The following is a 19,909-nucleotide window of genomic DNA, read 5'->3' as shown; positions in this document are numbered from 1 at the left end:
TTCTGCTCACAGCAACCCAGGCATCGATTTGCAAGGTGTCACGCTGGCATATGTCGTAAACAGGACGACAGGTTGATTGCGAGCACCGGCTGGGGGTGGAGGAGCAGGCTGCAGTGGGGATGGGCAGAGGCTGTGCATGGAAATGGTTGCTTGCGTTCAGCCTCCCCTTGTGCTGACGGGGCTGGATTTGTCCACGCTGAGCTTCTGTCCCTGCCTGCCCCGTACCTGCTGGCCCTCTGCAGAGCCACCCGAGGTACTGGTGGCTGGGGTTCAAGAGCAGGGGGGAAAACGGGGGGCCTGTGCACTGACCCTGGGACAGCCTAGTAGAGCCATATCTCCAGAAGGGGTGAGGACTTGGGCTGGGGCAGCCTCGGAGCATTTCCAGGTCGCCTCTTATAGGGCCAAACTATGAAACTGAATTGGCGAGTAAAGGGCGAATTTGTAAAACATGGTACCAAGTTCTACTGGCCTGAAACACGCCTGGTGCAGGCCACGGCCCTGCACCCCAGACAACTGACACAAGCTCTCCTGATTGCTGGGGACCCGCTGCTTTACCCCATTGGCACCTACACAACCCATGCCCGGTGTGCAGCAGCCTCCCTCCAAAAGCCCTCGCCAACTATCCCTGGCCATGGCCCACATACCACCCTGTTGACAGGGCACTTTTGGCTAACCCACACCCTCTCCTGCTTCTTCCTTCAGTCGCAGTGAAGAGGGATGAAGCCTGAGCTCATGTGGCTGGGAAGCTGAGGAGCAGCGCAGAGCCAAGCCCTGCATCGGCTTCCCTAGGCAGAGGGGACAGATCAGAAATGAAGCAGTTCCTCCTCCCTACAGGCTGTGCCTGAAATAGCCGAGCCTGTCAGATCCCCGTCCCCGGCCGTGATGGATTAGCCTCTCCAAGGCACAAGGCAATTTATTCATTAGTGACATTTACACCTTGTGGCTGCATTACCCACTGTGGTTTTGGTGACACGTGCTCGAGCTGTCAGTGCTGGGCTTGGAGGCAACATCGCTGCTCTGATGATGCAGCGAGGCTTAGCCTGGGCACCTCAGCTTGGAAATACCTCCTGCCTGTCCCCTCGCCAGAGCATGCTTTGAAAGACTACTTTGCTCTCGGGATTCTCCATCAAATGCCCCGCTCCCTCTCTTCCCCACCCCCCCTCCCTCCCTTGCAGCATCGTTGTTCTGGCACAGCACCCTCCTGCCCTGTCTTGCATTGTGTCTCCTGCAAAAAACACCACCTCTGCAAAGCTTTTTACAGCTGTCTTCATACCGTCCCTCCTCTCCACACATCTTGCTGAGCATTTAGACACTATTCTGCCCTCCTCAGCTAGCTCCTCCATCAGCTGCGCCTTGGTCAGCCCACAGCAAAGCTGCCCTCAGTCCCAGTGAAGAAGCACAGAGCCCATGTTGGGAGACCCCCCAGCAGACAGGCTGCTTTCACCACAACACTGTCCCCTGGTCCCGCACTGCCACAACAGCCAACCTGCCTCTCCTCCCCAGGGACAGCACCAGGGCTCTGGAGATCAGGACCACCAAAACGTCAAGGGCTTCTGTTTTCTAACTTTGGTCCATTGAACTTATCCTGTCTACAAAGGCTCAGAGAAGTGCCATGAAATTCTCTGAGAAAACAAGAAGCGATGCTGAAGTGAGGCCAGGCTGCGCAGCAACGCTCTGCAGGCTGTGCTGTCCCTCCACCAAGCAAGCACGAGGCACACCAGGGCAGGCAGCATTGTTGGAAGGCCATGCACAGGTAAACCCAGGGGTTATGGTGAGGTCTGGCCATCAGCATGTCTGAGGTCATCACCCATCCACTGTTTGACAGTTTGCACATTGGGTTTGGGGAGGGTGAGAAGAGCTGGGGAGTGTTGGCCAGGGAGCAGATCCAGCAGCTCTCCCATTTCAGTCAGTCAGGCAAGGGATTAGCTTGTTCTCAAACATAGCTTGCTCCGTGCTTTTATCCCTGCTCCCTGCCACTCGCTGCAGCAAATGTGACACTTCACACCATTTCCTCTCAGAAACCAGGTCACGAGTTTCCTCTCACGAAGAACAAGCAGTGCTCTGTCACCCTGCAAAGCCCTCGCCATGAGGATGGATGGGTGACACCAGACCAAACCCACCAGACACCAACCCTCTGCAGGGCCACAGGTCCCAGCACGCAGAAGCACACCCTGCCACACACACACGCTTGGGTGGATGGCCAGGTCACACCTCCAAGGGTAGAGGAAGATTTTAAACTCCAGCCTCTGTTCCTGATCAGCCTACCCCACTGCGAAGCCACAGGGCCACCATCTCAGTCTTCCTTGAGCATTTTTTTTTCCACCGGCACTGCACATTTCTAACAGAGCTGGCTGAAGTGGAGTCTTTAAACCCACCTCATCATCAAAAATTAAATTTTTTAAGCAAGGAACAGCAACCTGAAACACTCCTCACAGCTGTTAAGGGCTACTAGCCCCTTTTTCAGTTTGAAAAAGCCATTGGCATTTCCAAAGTGAAATCCTGTTATTTTGGGGTCTAGTTGTCACGTCTTTATTCCCAATCGGCTGAGCGGTGCTGTGAATGCTGCTTCATCACATGGGCCGTTACTTCCCTTTCCCCTCTGCCCAGCCCCTGGGGACAGGCTCTCCCTGGGAGGGCAGGGGCAGCACAAACTGAGCCCACCAGCTTCTGGCTGGGCTGAGCAGGAGGCGACGTCTGCTTTCAGCCGATCCTCTCCCTGCATCTGCTTCTGGAGAGACGTATAGACTTGGGCTTGGGTTTTTCCAAACCTTTTCACCCTGACCGGTTTGTGGGCTGCCATCCAAAGCCTGAATTCATGGCACGGCAGCTGACGGCGCTGCTAATGGACATTGGGACCATGAGACTGATACAAAATACTAAGTCATCTCACCACATTCTAGCTAGGCTTTTTCTTTCACTAATGTGAGTAGCTAAGATTGCAGAAGCAGCTTGTGCTGATGGAGAGTGAAAGAACCTCGTGTGCTTGTGTGTGAAGTTACTTTGCTCTACAAACTCCGCGAAATTATAATCACAGTAGGTGATCCATCCGTTCTTAAAGTTCGAAGGACTGGGGAGGGTTCAGGATGGGCACCAATTTCTCACAAGCTTCATTTCCCCAAAAGAATTTTACAAAAAACAAACGAACAAACAGAAAACCCCAACAAAAAGTCTTCCTCGGGAGGAGGGGAGGAATAAAACCCACTTAGCTTTCCAGCAGCCGCTGTGCTTATCCTCAGTGCTGGATGGCCACGCCGCACATTGTAATGGGCTCCTGAAAACTCGTCAGCTCCTGAAAACTCATCAGCTCCTGGAAGTGTTGCATAGGTGGATGATATACCTGTTAGTAGAGCCTGGTTAGGAGCTGCAGGAAGAGGAGCTTGCTGAACTCCACAAATAAACTGTCCCTCCCTCAAGACAGACAGACGAGGTGAGGAGGGAAGGAGGAAGGGGAGGCCATGAGGCCATGGATTTTGTAGGTTCAGTTCTGTCCTTGGGCCCTCTTTTCCCTCATGTGCAGAAAGGCTACGGTCCTGTGGGAGAACGCTCCTCTCCCAGTGTGGTGGAGGTCAATTTGCTTGTTAGCTTGCTTTTGAGGGTGTTGACGAGATCGCATCCATGGGCATAACATTTCCCTTGGCGGAGCAGCTGTGATGGAGGCAGCAGAGCAGAACAATTCAACCCACTCCTTGCAGAGACAGTAGATATCCAACATTCATTCTTGTTGGCCAAGACCCAACATGAACTCTATGCATCAAAGCAACACTGTGACAGATCAGTTTGTCTGGACTCAAGGACAGACCACTCTGAGGAGCTGCTAAGCCAAGCTCCCATTGGTATAGTACCACTGGCTTTAATGAAATTACACTAGTAATGAACATAGCCCATTCATTTCTACCTGAAATGTGACTAAACCCCTTTCCTCTTTTTCCAGAATGCCCATGGGGAAAAGAGCTGTAGGTGGGCTCAGCCCCAAGTCCCCACCGGGCTCCCAGGTTCTATGAACCAACCTTTGGTACCTACACAACCTGTGTCAGTGGAGACTTTAAGCCCATGTATATCGCAGGGTGCAATATTACCAAATATCACTAACAATTAAACCATGTCCCATTTCTGAGATGATATGGATCCAGATCATACTCATACAGACTGTATTCTAACAACTGAATATAAACGAAACATGATTAGAAGCACCTATCACAACTTGAGACTTACAGCTCTTTGGTAACACAGCTTCTTGGTGGTGGTAGAGTATTTCAGACCCAGGCCCTGCAGCTACCACAGCAGAGTAGGAGCACATTGCAGCAAGGTTATACCCTGCTAAAAGTAAGGCAGCACCCTGGTGACATTAGGCAGCAATGCTGAAGCCATGGTAGGAAAGGCTGGAGGGAGAGCTTAAAAGATATTATTTTTCCCACAGGCTGATCAGCAGGCAGTGAGTTACTGGCATCAGATGCTACCTAACTTTCTTAAACTTCCACTTAATAAACCTCTTCCTGCAGTCCCCACTCCACGGGCATCCACCAGAGTTACTGAACAGCTCGGCAGCCTCTCAAGCATGGGGAGAGACAACAAAGTGAGCAGGGACAGGCTGGGTCTCTAATGGGCATATTATGGGGAGAGGAAAGGTAGGCAGCGTGCTTGTTTGAAATCAGAAAAACAGTAGCTTCCCCAGCACTAATCCTGAGTATTTGCCTGGTGTGTGGCTCTGGAAGGCTTGGTTTTGGCCATAAGATGAGATTCCCTCTCCTTGTCCTAACAAACCTGCCCCTACAGATGCTCAGCCCGAAAGCCCTCTCTGAAATCTCCCTCCTTGGTGTGGTCTGCATGACATGCAGTGGGCTCAACAAGTATGACCAGGCTGGTTGGTGTCACCGCCTGGTTCTCCATGAACAAAGAGCTGGGCACTATCTGGGAAGCTTCTAGTGTGTGCTGAAAGATGGATAAGTGGGTGGTGATGTGTCTTGAAGATCAGCTAATCCAGAGCTGCTCACAAGCTCATTCTCTCTCTTTTTCTACTTCAGGAAAGCTGGAGAGCTTTTAGGTACCTGGCAAGTATACTGGCAGCAACAGGAAACACCAAACAGCCTAAACATATTGTCCAGCCTTGCAGCAGTGAGGACTAGCTCTCTTCTAGGGATGCATTAATGCCACGAAGCACCAGGAAGAGGAGCTGGCAGCATTCCCGCTTCACTCGTCCCGGTATGAGAGGAAAGCCTGCTGACAAGTGCAGTGCTGAGCCTGACTCTTGGCCCGTGGAAAGCTGCAACGGGTGAATGACGTATGGAAAAAAACAAAGCCGTCTGACTGAGGAGATCCTCTAGTTATTGCCCCCTTGGGCTGACAAGAACCCGGCTTTCACCCTCCCAAAGGCTGATGCGGGCTGTCCTGCTTTCCTTGTGCAAAGGGCCGGCCACGCTGTGTGCTTCGCTTGCTTTGAAGAGATCTTCTGCACCAGAAATGAGGACACAGCCAGCCTGACAGACCAAAGCACTGCTTGCACTTTTGGCCCCCTCCTCTCGCCCAGGCCAGGCTCAGAGCAGGGAGGATAGACTCACTACACAGGGAAAACTTCCGCACCATCCTGCAAGCCAGGGTTTTCCCAGTAAGATCCTGAGGGAGAGAAGACACCGGCATTGGGGAAGGGAAGGCTGCAGATAACGCCTGCCTGTGCCGGGAAGACCATGGGGAAAAGAAGCAGAGCCAATAAAACTCACCAGTCAATGGAGGAGAAGTAATGGGATTAAGATGCAGCAGGGAGAATTCAGGTTAGATATCAGGGAGCAGGCTATCATGAGAGGAGCAGACTGGGCCATCGACTGAGCTGCCAAAGGAATCGTCGTCTCTGACACAGACACGGCAGAGAGCAGACACAAGTCTGCAGGAAGAGCAGGCGCCTGACTGCTGCTCAGCCCGGAGCTGCGGCGGGTGGATGTCTGCCTGCCGGAGGAGATGGGACCACTCCACCATGGAGAGGCTGTGTGCCAGGACAGGGACAGACTGGCTTTGGATATCTGTGCTGATAACCTGAGCTGCAAGGAGAATTAAATCAGCTGCCCTTTGCCCAGGGCAGCAGGGTCCTTCACCAACACTTAGGAGGTCACCTATGCATGCACACCCCTTCTGCCAGCTGTGTCCCACGCCGGGGGTGGGAAGGGAGAGCCCAGTTGTCTGCTGTGAACTTCCCTGCCTGGCTAGATATGCTGCTCTGCCACTGAGGCAGAGAGGAGGGGGAGCCAAACCCCAGTTTCAGTCTGTCCTCTTCAGCTCCACCACTTCTCTGCCAAGCCACCAGGCAGCTCCTGTCCCTCATGCCCAGTCCCGCTCCCCTCCCATGCCCAAGTATGCCATCCCCCTTTCCTGAGCCTAAGACAGGGCAGGAAGGTCTCCAGCCTGGCAAGAACGGAGCAGGCTGGACCGAGGTGGGGCAGCTCCCCCAGGTGCAGTGGGGCAGGAGGGCCAAGAATATGAGGAAGGGATCTCTAAGAAATCCTGGCATGCAGCGGAGCGCACTGGTGACAGAGATTCTGCTTCTCCTCAGGGTGCTGTGGGCCTTGCATGGCCACAGACCGTGGCACTGGGACTATGTCTGGGACCTGGCCATAGCTGGCACTATGTGCATGGGGAAGGTGTTCAGCAGCAGGAAGACTCTGCATAGATCCCGCAGGCCAGAGCAGCAGCCATGCCTCAAAAACACATGTATCCACCTGGACAGACCACCTCCAGATTAAGATTTCATGGGTGAAAATGGGACCAGAGGAACAAATTGAGGCAATTAGAGGACTAGCTGCCTGAAAGCAGAACTCTGCTGCAGGTGCTAAAAGATGAGGGCACAGAGACCTTACTAATCTTTCCCTATTCTGAGGACTGTCTTTGCCCCAGGGAGCTAAAAGGCCTGCCAAACCTTTGATAAATCCATCTGTCCAATGCACCTTGGAGGCTGGAGATAGAAAGATGAGCCATCGCGTCCTAATTTAAGCAATGTGTAGATTTCAAAGACAACATGTTGGGAAGGACAAGCAGACCACGTTCCTCACTAATGACCCATTGCAGCTCCACTGACTGAACGTCTCCTGATTCACCAGGACATACAAGCACACACCATTAACTCCCCAGTCATGAGGACCCTCAGCATCAGCCTTGGCTTACATTAGGCCCTTGGAAAGAGAAGCACAAGCGCACAGCAAGCCAAATGTCATCACTAAGCAAGAAAATCCCAGAGCGGCCAAGAGGGCTGTAGCCACTTTTACCCAGTCTGAATCTGTGCCAATAATGATGAGAACAAAACGAGGAGAAGGATGCGTCCACACCGGAGACCTTATGCTTCACTGTTCTCAAAGGGACCCTCTTATTTAAGCCAACATCTAGGTCTGGTAGTTATAGTAAGGGCAGATTACAAGACAGAATCATAACAAAGTGGGATTTTAAGAGCCTTTCTGCTCAAATTGCCATTGTTTGGAGTCCAGAATGTGAGACGCAGAAGGACAAGGGCAAGAGACACTGACCAGGGCATGTAAGGCACAAAAAGCAGAAGAACAGACCACTCCAGAGGCAAAGCCAAGTGGAGCCTTGAAACTCCCCAGGTGCTGACTGCTCCAGGCTTGCCAGCAAGAGGCGAGTTTCAAAAGAGGACTGATGTGGTGGAAGGGTGCATTTGCAGCCTCCCCAGGACCTGAGAGGAAGCAGTGACTAGAGAAACAGACCCTTCATTAATAAATTGGCAGGGGGAAGTCTGGCTGAACTAAATAAAATGCCTTACTGTTTGATGTTACATCTTGCCCTTCTGTGATGGATGCAGAGGCAGGCACCAAGCTCGAATGCCCAGGTTCTAATAGACTTGCTCTTGTCATCCAAGACGTGCTGTTCTCAGCCGTTGTTTGCCCCGCTGGATGAGGGAAACATGGTGAAGCTGAGGAGCAGTGCTGTCTCGAGAAACTGCTGGCTGATTTGGCATGCACTGCCCTAAAGAGCTGCCTGAAAAGGAGACAGCTTTTCTGAGAACAGGGACATGAGAGATCTGGGGATGTGTTGACAGAGAAGGAAAAGCTGTGTGCCTGCATGCTGCAGCCACTGATGCAGCTTCAGTGACATGAAGGCTCCTTGCCCAGCATCACCAAGATCCTTTCCAGCAGGACAGAAGGGGCAGCACAGAGCTCAGAGCAGGCCAGCCTGCCCTGACAAGAGCAAGGCAGAGGAAGCCAGAGGCTAATGGGCTACACAGAAGCTACCTCACTTCTCACAGCCTGACACTTCTCTGCAAAAACGTCTGTAGTGCAAACCACTTGGTTTTAAGCAGGTTCCCCTCTAGTCTATCCCCAGTCTCTGTTCTGCAGAGCATCCCTCATGGCAGAACACCTCCCTGCCTGCCAGCTGTGGGTCCTGCACCCACGGTGGGGCTCCACAGAAAGGGAATCCCTCTGCTTCCCATTTCCCCAGCCCAGGTTCCCCAAGCTCCAGTGTGCTTTTGCATTTCTCCCCCCAGCCTCTCAGAGCCCTCTACCAAAGCCAGGCTGCCAGGAGCCTGCAGCTCAGAGTCTGCAGCCACAGCCCAGCCTGATCTCATGCAAAATTCACTCTTGCAGGCATGCACCACTCTGCTGCTCTATTATCAATAGGTGAACTGCAGCTGAACCTACCAGAGCCTTCCTTGATGCTTGTCTGAACCGATTAGGACACACTTCAAAGCCAGGAAGGGACCCCAGCCACTTGACGCGCCGCCTGTTACCACGATGTCTCTCTCCCAGTGCCATCCTCTTGCCCTTCCCCAGCTCATCGGGGGCCTCCCATTTTCTCCTTCCAGCTGAGCCCTCCTCCAGCAAGCGGATCAGTAGCGCCGCAGATCTCCGCTCCATCTGGGTTTGCACATTCATCCCTTCCCCGGTGCTGCCTGCCTGCTGTAATCCCAAACCAAAAGCCCTTTATCTAGGGGATGCTGACTCTCAGAGCTGGCGTGCCGAGGCTTTCTAAGGAGCCGAGCCTGGGATCCTCTGGAGGTGGTGCCATTCCCAGCAGTAAGAACAGAGTAACAGTCGAAGCATGGTCTAAAAAAAAAGTGGGGAGGGTGGGGAACGGTTGGGGGGAAGGGGAAGAGCTGGATTCGTGGCTTTCAGCCTTTGTTCTAACCTGGATGCCCCAGACCTTTAGGCACAGGCAGTTACACGCTGCTCCCCAAGGGCCCGTTCCCCTCCACCCTGCGAGGGGTCTCACTCCAGCATGGGCAGCATGGTGGGCAGAGGTGCAGCAGGGCGCTTTCTGGTGGCTGCTGGTTCCTCGGAGTACAAGCAAGCCTGGAGCCAGGGCTGGGAGCCAAAGCACCCCACTCCCTGCATCAGGCCTGTCTTTTTATTCCCCCCTTTGGATCTTGATGCCATGAATTACGGTTTTGGGGTTGGTTTGGTTGGGTTGGGTTGATTTTTTTTGCATGTGGTGGTTGGTCTAGAGTTCTGTGCCATGTCAGGGGGAGCATCAGCACTCACCCCTCCAGGAGGTCAGAGCCATGGTGGGAGGAGCTTTCACTGGCTGCCAGAGATGCTGTGTCTGCTCCATCCTGATGTCCTCCTGGGCCATCTCCCTCCCCTGCGCTCCTCTCCCTAAATCCTGTGCCTGGCTCAGGCCAGGCAATGGACAACGAGATCTCACCGCCCTCTGCTTTCACAGTGAGGTCTCCACGCAGGACCCGTTGCGGTGGAGATGACGGTGGTCATGATTCAGGCAGCCTTCATTGCGGTGCACGATGAGGATGGGGAAGTAGAGAGCGTCCTGGTAAGGAGGGGGGTCTTCCTCCTCCACAGTCACCTGGCTGGAGAGGCGGGTCTGCTCGGTGGGACAGCTCTGCTCGTTCAGGCTCCCACTCCGGCTCTGCCAGAGGCAGCTGCGTCGGGAGCCATACAGGCGGCCCAGGGAGAAGCGGCTGCTGCTGAAGGGGATCCTGGGGCTGCCATTGCAGATGCTCAGCGCACTGCGGGAGAAGATGGAGGAGCTGCTTATAGTCCTGTGGCACCGCTCGCAGTTCTGCCGGTAGCCCCCGTACCGGCAAGCAGAGTAGCTGGTGCAGCTGGAGAGCCCCACCAAGTCCATCAGGACCGCTTCCGAGTAGCTGGGCACCAGCTGCTGGTTGGATCGGATGTGCCACTCCAGCTCAGTGCTGTCCACCGTGTTGACGCGGGGCATCCTCCGGCAGAAGGAGCGCTCCTCAGCCGGTGTCACCGCCACGTAGTCAAACCCAAAGAGTTTCTCCACATGGTAATGGACGTAGGAGGTGCGGTACTCATTTAGCACCCGCAGGGGCCAGGATAGGGTCAGCAGAGCCGCCACCCAGAAGACATAGTGAGATACGTACCAAGGCAGGTTGTCTGGGTCGGAAAAGGCCACCATGTATTCCTTGAAGTCCACGTTTTTGAGGTGCATCCCCTCTCTGGCCTCCATGTAGTCATCTAGGCCCTCGTTCTCTGTGAAGAAACGGGCCCTCTGGGTCAGGTAGGAGTTCTCCGACTCCACATTGGCAAAGCTGAAACACTTGGTGAAGCGGAGCCGCGTGGCTGGGTAGCTCTCCAAATCAATGAGGTCCTTGGAGATGTCCTTAACTCCACAATTGGAATAATCAAACTCGGCCTCTGCCACATGGGTGTTGACCCGCTCGTGATACACTTGGGTGGTGGTGTAGGCGTCCCCATTACGGTAGCGGGTAACCTGCCGTGTCCTGCGGACGTAGTGGTAGCTGATGGCCTTCCACCAGATGCAGGGGGTGGCCTGCTGCATCCGCTGCACACGCTCGTGCACGCTCTCCACGTCCACTTTGTACTGCAGCTCGTTGCGGGTGTAGCAGTGCCAGCACTCCACCAGGTACACCACGTAGAGCATCACAAGGAAGGCCAAGGGGATGTAGACATAGCCGTTGGAACAGGGGCTGTCGTGGTACATCATGGACTTGCCCTTGTAAGCGCTGTCAAAGGTCAGCCGGGTCACCTTGGTGACATGGCACCAGGTCATGGCTCCCATACAGCCATACATGAGGAGGGACAGCAGCAGGCATTTCCAGTGGGACTCTCGGCACAGGGACTTGCTGAGAGACTGCTTCACCGGCCGCTGCTGCTCCGGGGGACCAGGAGAAGGGGAGAGAAAACAAGAGAGGAGTCAGTAGGCTGCAGCGGCAGGGGGAAGGGGAGCAGGCAGCGGTGGCACCCCTGTAGCTCCACAGGCCGGAGGCCAGGATATCCCCCAGGATGGCAGTCCTGCAGTGTAGGCAGCTGTCACCTCCCACTTTCCTTAGTGGTGCTCTGTCCCTCCTTGGGAGACAGGCAGAGCCCAGCTGGATGTGGAGAAGAGTGGCAGTGGGCAACTCTGCCATCCTGCACCCCAAACATCCCCCTTCTTCAGTGGGGAACAACCCTCACCCCTGCCACGTCCCAGGGAGGGGTACTGAAGCACAGCAAGATGAAGGCTGGGGGACCTCCCCCACATACCTCAGCTTCTGTACCCATCCCACCAGCAAAGGCAGCTCTAACTGATGGGTTGTCCCACCTGAACACCTTACCACAGCTCATCCCACCACATCTCTCACCTCTTCCCTTTTCCTAGTAACGACCCGACAGCAACATTCAGATTTTTCCTACCAGGGCAGCACAAGCAGCCTAGGGGTGCCTGTAAGGTGGAGAAACAGAACTTCTGCACCTGGAAAAGCCTCTGCTTGGTAATGGTGATTCCCACAACACTTGGCAGCCCAAAGGGCTCTGAAGTGTTTCTCAAGTGCATTATAAACCACACAATCGGGAAAGTACTTTTCCACAACTGAAATGGAGCCACCTCTGGTGGGAGAGAAAGCGAATACGGAATAATGTCCTAAAAGGTGTTGAGGCTGGAAGAGAAGAGTACTCTACCCATCTGCAGCAGCAGGGAGGGCGAGTGGTGGGTCATGGCTGCCAGAAAATGTCCCTGTCTGCACTGGGATTTGGCTGTGACAGTCAAAAATCCCACACTTCTGGAAAAACTGCTCTCAGGTCTTTCATGGTGAGGAAAGGGCAGGACTTCAGCTATAGGACTTTGAAAAGAGATTGCACTGGTGCCTTCACCATAGGAACTGTGCAGGGTTTCACAAAACCTGTGAAAAACCCCACTTAAAGAAACCTCTGTCATTCTCTGCAATACCCTGAAGTCTCAAGTATTGATCCAGCTTGGTCAGTGAGACCTGATATTATCACACCCAAAGGGAGAACGTGCAAAGAGGTTATTTGCTTTCTTATACAAAACACTTGATGCCATCCAACCCAACAATCTCTGAAAGTGAGAGGGGGGGGCAAGAACCCCTGCCTTGTGCAGATGCCACTAAACTCACTAAGAGGCGTTCAGTTTTGCTCTCCTTCCCCAGCTGCACACAGCATGGCTCCCGAGCTCACCTCCAATGTTGTGGGGGCTAACACCAGCTGTAATGACACCACTCAGGGCAGTGAAGTTCAAGCCTGATCCCATCCCTCCTCCATTCCTGAGCGCACTGGGCTGGAGAGGTCTTTTATCCAGGGATCGCAAAGAGCTTAATGGACTCACGCTGCCAGAAAGTAGCAAGAGGCCCTTTAACTCTTGCATGAAAAACTAAAGTAAGAAACACAGGTCACAACACCACTGGCAAGTCTAGGGACAGATCTTGGCCTCTTCTTTCCTCTAAGAAGTAGCCCCTGCTCTCCCTGAAGAGCCCCTCAGCCCTGGCTTGGTCCCCTAGGGTCCCAAGTGCTAGTCTTTCCTCCCTACACCTTGCCAAAGCCTGGTCCACCCCACGCCAGTGGGACTTTTGACACTGCGATTAGCAGGGCTGGATCTGGCCCAAATCTCCAGCAGAGGTTTCTCTCCTGGAGGCAGGGAGCTTCTCTTCCCACCCACCCCAGCAGCCAGCCCGCGATGAGCAGAGCAGGTGGAACATCCAGGGGGACTGCCAGTGGCAAGGGGAATGGTGTCACATCCTCTGGGGGTCCCCCGAGCATCAGCAGCACCGAGCCCCCCTCTTTGAGGCAACTGGCTGAGAGCGAGAACCAGTGACCGAGACTCGGAGCCCGGAGAAGGCAGGTAGGGTAGTGCTGGTCTGCAGGCAACATCGAGGGACACAGGGTGGCTCCAGCACAGACACGTGTGTCCCAGTCTTCCCAGTGTGACCCTCCACTGCAGCAGCCTCACAGTCACGGGGCAAGAATGGAACCCCAGGGAAGAGAAAAGGGATCGGGAAGAGGAAGGGGGGTCCACCAGCAGGAGAGCTGTGCCCTCCCTGCTCAAGTCCACGCTGTGGTTATGAGAGCCTGCCTGGATCCCTCAGCCTTCGCTCGGCTGCAGCGTGGTTCTCCCGTGCTGGATTGCCATGCCACTACCCAGGCGGCTGAAGGTTTCCTCTCCCACTGCTGCCTTCTGCGTTGCAAATCTTCCCTGGCAGCGGCAGCCCTGGCTGAGGGGCTCCAAGGGGACTGCTCAGCCAAAGGAGGAAGTACAGGGGGTCTGAGCAGGAGATGCAAGGCACCCGCGAACCGTGTGAGGGCTTGCACAGAAACAGTGCCTTGTTTGGGGGGGAAACTGCAAATGGAGCACAAGGAATAAAGCAAAGCGTTCAGCTCACTCATTTGACAAGTCAGGGAAGGGGCACCAGGGAGACAGGTCTTTGGCCAGGTCTGTCTCCGAAAAGCAAATTCCAGCTCCCAGTGGCTCCCCGGCCCCTCACATCCCGCGCTGCCTGCGTTGTTCTGCCCAGGAGAAGGGCGATGCCGGCTGTCACCCTGCAGAGATGCGGGCAAGCCCCGCTGCGGTGACCCAGCCAGGGCAGGGCGGCAGGGAGTGCGATGCAGCCCAGGCTCGGTTCCAGGAACTGTGTTAGCAGGGCTCTAGTCCACGCATTAGTCTCCTCCTAGGACTACGCAGCATTTAGATACTGCAGCGCTTTTACAGGGTCACGCTAACCCCTGCTGTAAACTGTTTACAACCCAGTTTTGTCCTAGGCTTTTGAGGTAAAACACACACACATTGGCCATGCTGGTGGGGGTTTTGGAAAGCTGATCAAGTGCCAATGACAGGGGATACAACCACAGCAGAGACGGAGGAGGAGCCAGCTGCAGAGTCTAATCCCAGTAGGAACTGCAGCATCCCTGCTCCTCTCCTGGGCTGCAAAGGGCTCACAGGAGCAAACAACCGGCTCCGCAGCTTCCCCCCACAGAAGCAGCTGAATAAGGTTGCCTCCTCAAGCTTTTTACCAGCCTTGGAGAAGTCCAGCACAGCAAACACGCAGATGATAAAGCTGGGGAAAGGTAAATCCTTTCTGTCCCAGAACAGTGTCCCTGGGAGGAGAACAGGCTCTGATATAAATGCCATCATCAGCTGCCCGCTGCAGTCTGATGGAACGCGGCGAAAGGCTTGCCCTACTTCACTACAAACAAGGCTTCCCTTCATCACTGGGACCTCCCCCATTGCTCAGGCTCGAGCACTGGAGAGAGGTGAGCAAATCTGCTATTGCAGGTGCACCCACACATCTCCATGGTGCTGGAGGGCAGAACTGGCCCACCCATGGCTTGGCCAACCCCTTTCTGGGACCCCAGTTGATGCTCTTCTCTGTGTTTCAGTTCACCATGTAGAACACATGGGGTAACCCTTACCAGGCGCCTTGGTGCTAATTGTAACACACATTGGGAAGGGCAAGGGCTAGAGTGTTGCTACAGCCTCCCCCCTCCCTCGTACACAGTGTTTGGCTCTGACGTTGACCCTGAGGTGAAAGGAGATGGAATCCCACACCTGCAGCTGCTGCTCTGGGATGGGAAGGGATGGAGGGGATGACTTCTGAGTAGCCGTGAAGCAAATGGAGATGCCCTCAAGGCACAGGGCAGAGGCAGTAGAAGAGAGGGCCCCCATCACTGCTTGCACTAAACTCCTTTGAGATCTGAGGAATCCTCTTCTCAAAAAAGCCTCGAGGGGATAAACCTGCCCAGGGCCCCGGTGGCCAAGCACATGGGCCAAAATACCTTCATCACCCCCATAATCTTGACCCTGCAACTTTGAACGCTAAACAACTCCAGAAATCCTTCAAGCTCTTCAAAGCTCCTCTCTGAAACAGCCTGCCTGTCCTTGGCCCCATCTACCATCCCTCCATTTAACAAGTGTTCCCACGTCCTCACCTCCTGCACCTCTCACTTGCTTCTCCCTGCAGAGACCAGCCTGAAACCCCCAATTCACCTCCAGAATGCTAAGCCCTCACTTTACAAGAGGTCCCGGGGTTCACAGGGTTAGGTGTCCCAGAGACAGCCCTCTACAGGGCTGAAAAAAATGAACCAAATGCCCCAGAGCAGCAGCCTGAAGGCCCAGGTAGCTCCTGAGTGCCAGGCTGTGGCAGCAGCTTGCAGGGGACTCCAGTGGGATTCCTGAGCATCAGTTCCCACGGCCCTGCCCTGCTGATTTGCTTACATCATGCAACAATTTAATGAGCCCTGTCCCCTTTGACCTCAAATCCCCAGAACAAGGCAGGTGGGGAGGATCCAGTCATTTCTAGGAACTGCTACTGTCTTCCAAGGCCCTGGACAGACATGGGCAACTCCTGGTCAGGATGGTCCCAGCAAACCCCCATATCACACCCCACATGCCAACTGCCCAGAGTCAGGAACTACCTGCCTAGAAGAAAGAGCTGGCTCAGCCCCAGGCTGGCAGCGTTGCCAACTGCAGAGGAAAGGGGAAGGCTGAGCATCTAGGAGCCAGGGAACCCTGCCAGCAGTCAGCTTCTGCAATGGTACCAAGGACTCCATTTTACACAGCAGTTTGGAGGAGGACTGGTTTCCTCCATTGAATCCCACCTGAGCAGCAGGACATTTTTTTTGCTTATTCCCAGGCTGAAGAGCTTGTCCCCTGTCACTTCATACCCTCCAAGGTGGAAATGCATTGCTGAGTGAGATTCAGCTCACCACCATTAAGTGTAGGGCATGTGATGCCAACAGGGAACAAGGGCTCAGCCAGCCTGCTCCAGCCAGTAGCTCTTGCTACTTGCCTTGCTGGGACAAGCTGAGCAGCACCTGAAGTCTTGCACGGCTCCAAGGTACAATGACCCAAGACATGTCAAGATGAGGCACTTTCAACCAAGACAGAGCTCATTTCCCATTTTCCAGTCCCCGGACATCTCCTCTGGCTCATGGGTCCTTACAGGTGGGATTCAGCCACAGTCCTGGGATGCTCAGCAACGCTGGCAGCAGCAGTTCGTCCTGATGGAAATGAGGACATCGCACTGCCAACACAGCCTTACGCAGGCACTATAGGGGAACCGGAACACCCCCCCTCCCAGTATTTCTGAAGACAAGAGGATTGCCGTTGGTCAATCCGTGAATCCAAGCTCCCCACCAAGGTCTCTCTCCTCATTGCATCAGATGAGACACCAGCAAGCATGGAACTGTCAGGAGAGGCTGCAGCTTCCCTCTCCTCCACCAGCTGCTTCATGCAAGTCTGTGATAGCTTCTGGCCGCGGGAAGCGTGCTCTTAGCCTAACCAGTGCAGGTCATGGACTGCAGCCCTTACGCCGGCTCCCACAGGGTAAGATTATACTGACACCCTAGTTGGCAGCCACCGCAGAGCAATCAAAGCCCAGACGATCTTCTCGTAACCCCCGTGAGGCAGGGGACATTGTAGGCGAGGGAAACTCACCCGGGCACTGCCCCTGCTACGCTTTCATCCAAACCAGCTCTCACTCTGGCACCTCGTAAAAGCCACTGTCCTCTCTTGAACGTAGCACCAGCACTGCCACTGGGAGCAAGAGACCATATCCCAGCATGGCACAAGCATGTCCTCACGCTAAAAAGGAGCCTCATGGTTTAGCTTCACTGGTCAGGAACTGTCTGGAGAGCCTGGGCTCATGGCACCGGGGGTTGCTGAATGGAAGCAGGAACAGAAGAAGAGCCGCAGAGCAGAGTATACGGTATTTGTACAGCTTTCCAGTCCTTGAACTTCAGCATTCCTCTCCTGCAATTATTTATATCTAAATATAAGTCTGTATATATAGAATAACCATGCACGGGCACGCGTGTTTTTCCTAAGCCAAGGAGGCAGAGAACACCAGGATTATGCAGCACTTGCTAACCGCAGCTCCTCAACAGCAGAGGACGAGTGATGCACCAGCTTCTGAGCAGCCCTCCAAGCTGCCCTTTGAGCTGTGGTCTCACTGGTGAGGACAACCCACCATACCAGGAGAAGACTGCCCTCCCTATGCTACCCAGCTACCTTCCATGGGCCACCAGCCCCATAGCATAAGGTGGGTCTTGCTAGTCAGGGCAGTTGCTTTCTATCCTCTTGGGAAGCCTGAGCTGCAAGCAGGATCTGTGGGGGCAGACAAAGGGGCTCGCACACCTGCCTCCCTGTGCTGCTCCCTACGTGCAGGGCACCCTGCTCCTGACCCTTTTTGGCATTTGCTGCCTGGAATCCAGAAAAGTCATCAGCTGGGACACACACACACACACTGCAGCACACCTGGAGGCAAGGCTGTGCTGGTACCCGGCCTGCCCTACTCTGCACCTCCCGCTCTTCCAGCCAACCTCCAGCTGGGAGCAACCACCAGCTTTGCCACGTCCCCGAGCCCTCTCCCCTGCTGCCCACCGCGTCCTCCCTCGCAGTGACCCACACAGCTGTGCCACCTCCTGGCACCCCCTCAAGACAGACTGCAGGAAGCGGGGGGGGTCTCCATATCCCCGCGGAGAAATCCCCGGCGTAACAACCTCTTCCCATTGCAGCAAGCCCAAGCAGCCCTTCCCTTTTGTGATTTTCCCCCTTCCTCCTACACCCCAGCCGTTTCCGGCCCCGGCCGGCGCTGGCTGCTGCCCCGCTGCCAGCCCCGGAGGCACCGCGGCGAGCCCGAGGTGACCGACGAGCGCCGTGGGGAAGCGGGGCCGGGGCGATGGGCAGCCTGCCGGCGCCCGGCGACCGACGGGCGGCTTTCCTCGCCCCCTCCCCGCCTCCGCCGGCCCCGCACCGCAGCCCCGCGGCCGGAGGTGGGGAGGGGGGCTCCCAACGAGGGGGGGGTCCGTACCTGTGCGGGCAAAGCCCGTCCCAGCCCGCGGCGGGGCGGTCAATGAGTACGCCATGCAAAGCGGGCGGGGAGGGACAGAGGGAGGGAGGGTGGTCGGGGGCAGCCCCGGGCCGGGGTGGGGGGGGCGGCCGCTCTCCTCACCTCCTCTCGGGCCCCCTCCGCCTCCTCCTCCGGAGGCACCGGCGTGCTGCTGCCTCCCTCGCTGGCGGCGGCCGCCGAGGCTGGGGGGGACATGGCGGCGGCGGCGGGGGCACCCCGCTGGCGGTGCCTGCGGGCTGGGCAGCCGCATTATCCCGCCCGCCGTCGGGCGCTGCCTCGCCGGTCGCCGGGCGGGCGGCGGGGCGGCGCGGCGGGCGGGCGGCGCGGAGGCATGGCCCCCAGCCCCGGCAGGGCGGCAGCGCTCGCCGCCCGCCGGCCACCGGCCACCCGGCCCCCGCCGCAGCGCAGCGCCGCTTCCGCGCCCGGCGCGGCGGAGGGCGGGCAGAGCCGCGGTGGGAGGGCCGCGGCGGAGGGCGGGGGGGGGGACGGGATGGGGATGGGGATGAGGATGGGATGGGGATGGGGGCGGGATGGGGATGGGGGCGCGGCGGGATCCGCGCCCGCCCCGAGGTGGGCGGCGGGTGACCTTGAGGCGCCGACGACAGGCAGGCAGGGACCCCGGTGCGGCCGCCCCTCGGGAGGCCCACGGGGAGCAGAGCTGCCGTCCAGGGCGCTGCGGGAGGGATCCCGCTCTCAGCCCCACCGAGGGGGCGTCAGGCTGGCCGGGGCGACCGGGTGGGCTTCGGCCCCGGCCAGGCTGCTGATGGGGAGGCAAGGGGGTGCCGTGGGTTTTCCTCCCCTCGGGATGAAGTGGGACAGCTCGGAGGACCAGGGGTGCTTTGCATGAGCTCTGGCTACGTTTTTCTAATCCGTGGGCAGCCCCAGCTTGTCTGGGGGGGAAGGCTGACCATCAGCACTAATGCCGGCACTCGGGGGAAAACCTGAGGTAGGGCGGTGTCTTTGCTGGTGTCCTAAGGATGCTCAGTTAGCTATCACAGAGCTGACTGCAGCGTATTTCACCTATAGACCTGACCTGCTTGTTTGCAGGGACAAGTGGGAAAGTCTCGTCAGACAGTCTAAACTCACAGCGTCCTCAGAGGACACACACACAGACTCATTTAGGTCCAGGTATTGTAGGTAGAGCCCATCTTCCCTGACCAGATCCAAACTGTGGAAAAGCATAAACTGCAGAATTTGCTGGAAATTGCTTCACTTTTTCTGAGCTCTGAGGCTCAGCCTTGGGGCTGGGACGAGTGGCTTGCTCTTGCCCACTCTGTTGTCTGGGATGGGGAAGGAATGGTCCAAGGCCTAGTGGTCTCACTCGGGGAGACTGATCCAAGGGGGATTGCCAGCCACTGCTTCTTATGGGAATAGGTGTGGCAGCTGAGGGTGCTGCTGAAGGAGCTCATCTTTAAAAGAGGCTGGGGATTCGTTTCCTCTCGCCTTTCCCCTGTTTCCATGGGAACAGCAGCAAGCAGGAGCAGCCTGCTCTGAATTTTGCTGCCTACTGCTCAGGCACCCCCTGCCCAATCCTCTCGGCAGACTTTGGCTCTCGAAGGTTTCAGACCCATCCTCACGAGATGGATCCCATGCTGCCAAGGAGAGCTCACCCATGTGTATGCGCCATGGCAGAGCAAGGCAAAGAGGCACAAGCCTAGAGCTGGCAGGGCTTCTGTAGCAGCGCTCTATGCTATTGCACGCACACTAATAGACACTGGCAAACAGTTTGCATATGTATAGACATTTCTGCTTTTTATAGTGCTAGGGACTCCTGGAGGAAGTGACCTCAGCTAAGCCAAAAGGCGCCTGTGGAATGATCACCCTCCAGGAACACCTCTGGTTTTCCTTCAACGATGC

The 19,909-nt window shown here is 56.0% G+C and overlaps 1 protein-coding gene across 1 annotated transcript; it reads right to left on the bottom strand.

Annotated features, from left to right (window-relative positions):
* Positions 1-9,648: 9,648 nt before the first annotated feature.
* TMEM151B (transmembrane protein 151B) lies at positions 9,649-18,247 on the bottom strand. Its single transcript, XM_074169116.1, has 2 exons — positions 18,155-18,247; positions 9,649-11,085 (listed from the first exon to the last, which is right to left on the bottom strand). Exons 1-2 carry the CDS (start codon positions 18,245-18,247, stop codon positions 9,649-9,651), a joined length of 1,530 nt encoding a protein of 509 aa, XP_074025217.1.
* Between the last annotated feature and the right edge of the window lie 1,662 nt (positions 18,248-19,909).

This window comes from Numenius arquata, chromosome 2 (genome assembly GCF_964106895.1).
Source record: "Numenius arquata chromosome 2, bNumArq3.hap1.1, whole genome shotgun sequence".
NCBI classification, from domain to species: domain Eukaryota; kingdom Metazoa; phylum Chordata; class Aves; order Charadriiformes; family Scolopacidae; genus Numenius; species Numenius arquata.
The sequence above is the reverse complement of the archived record's forward strand: the minus strand, read 5'-3'. Positions and strand labels throughout refer to the sequence as shown.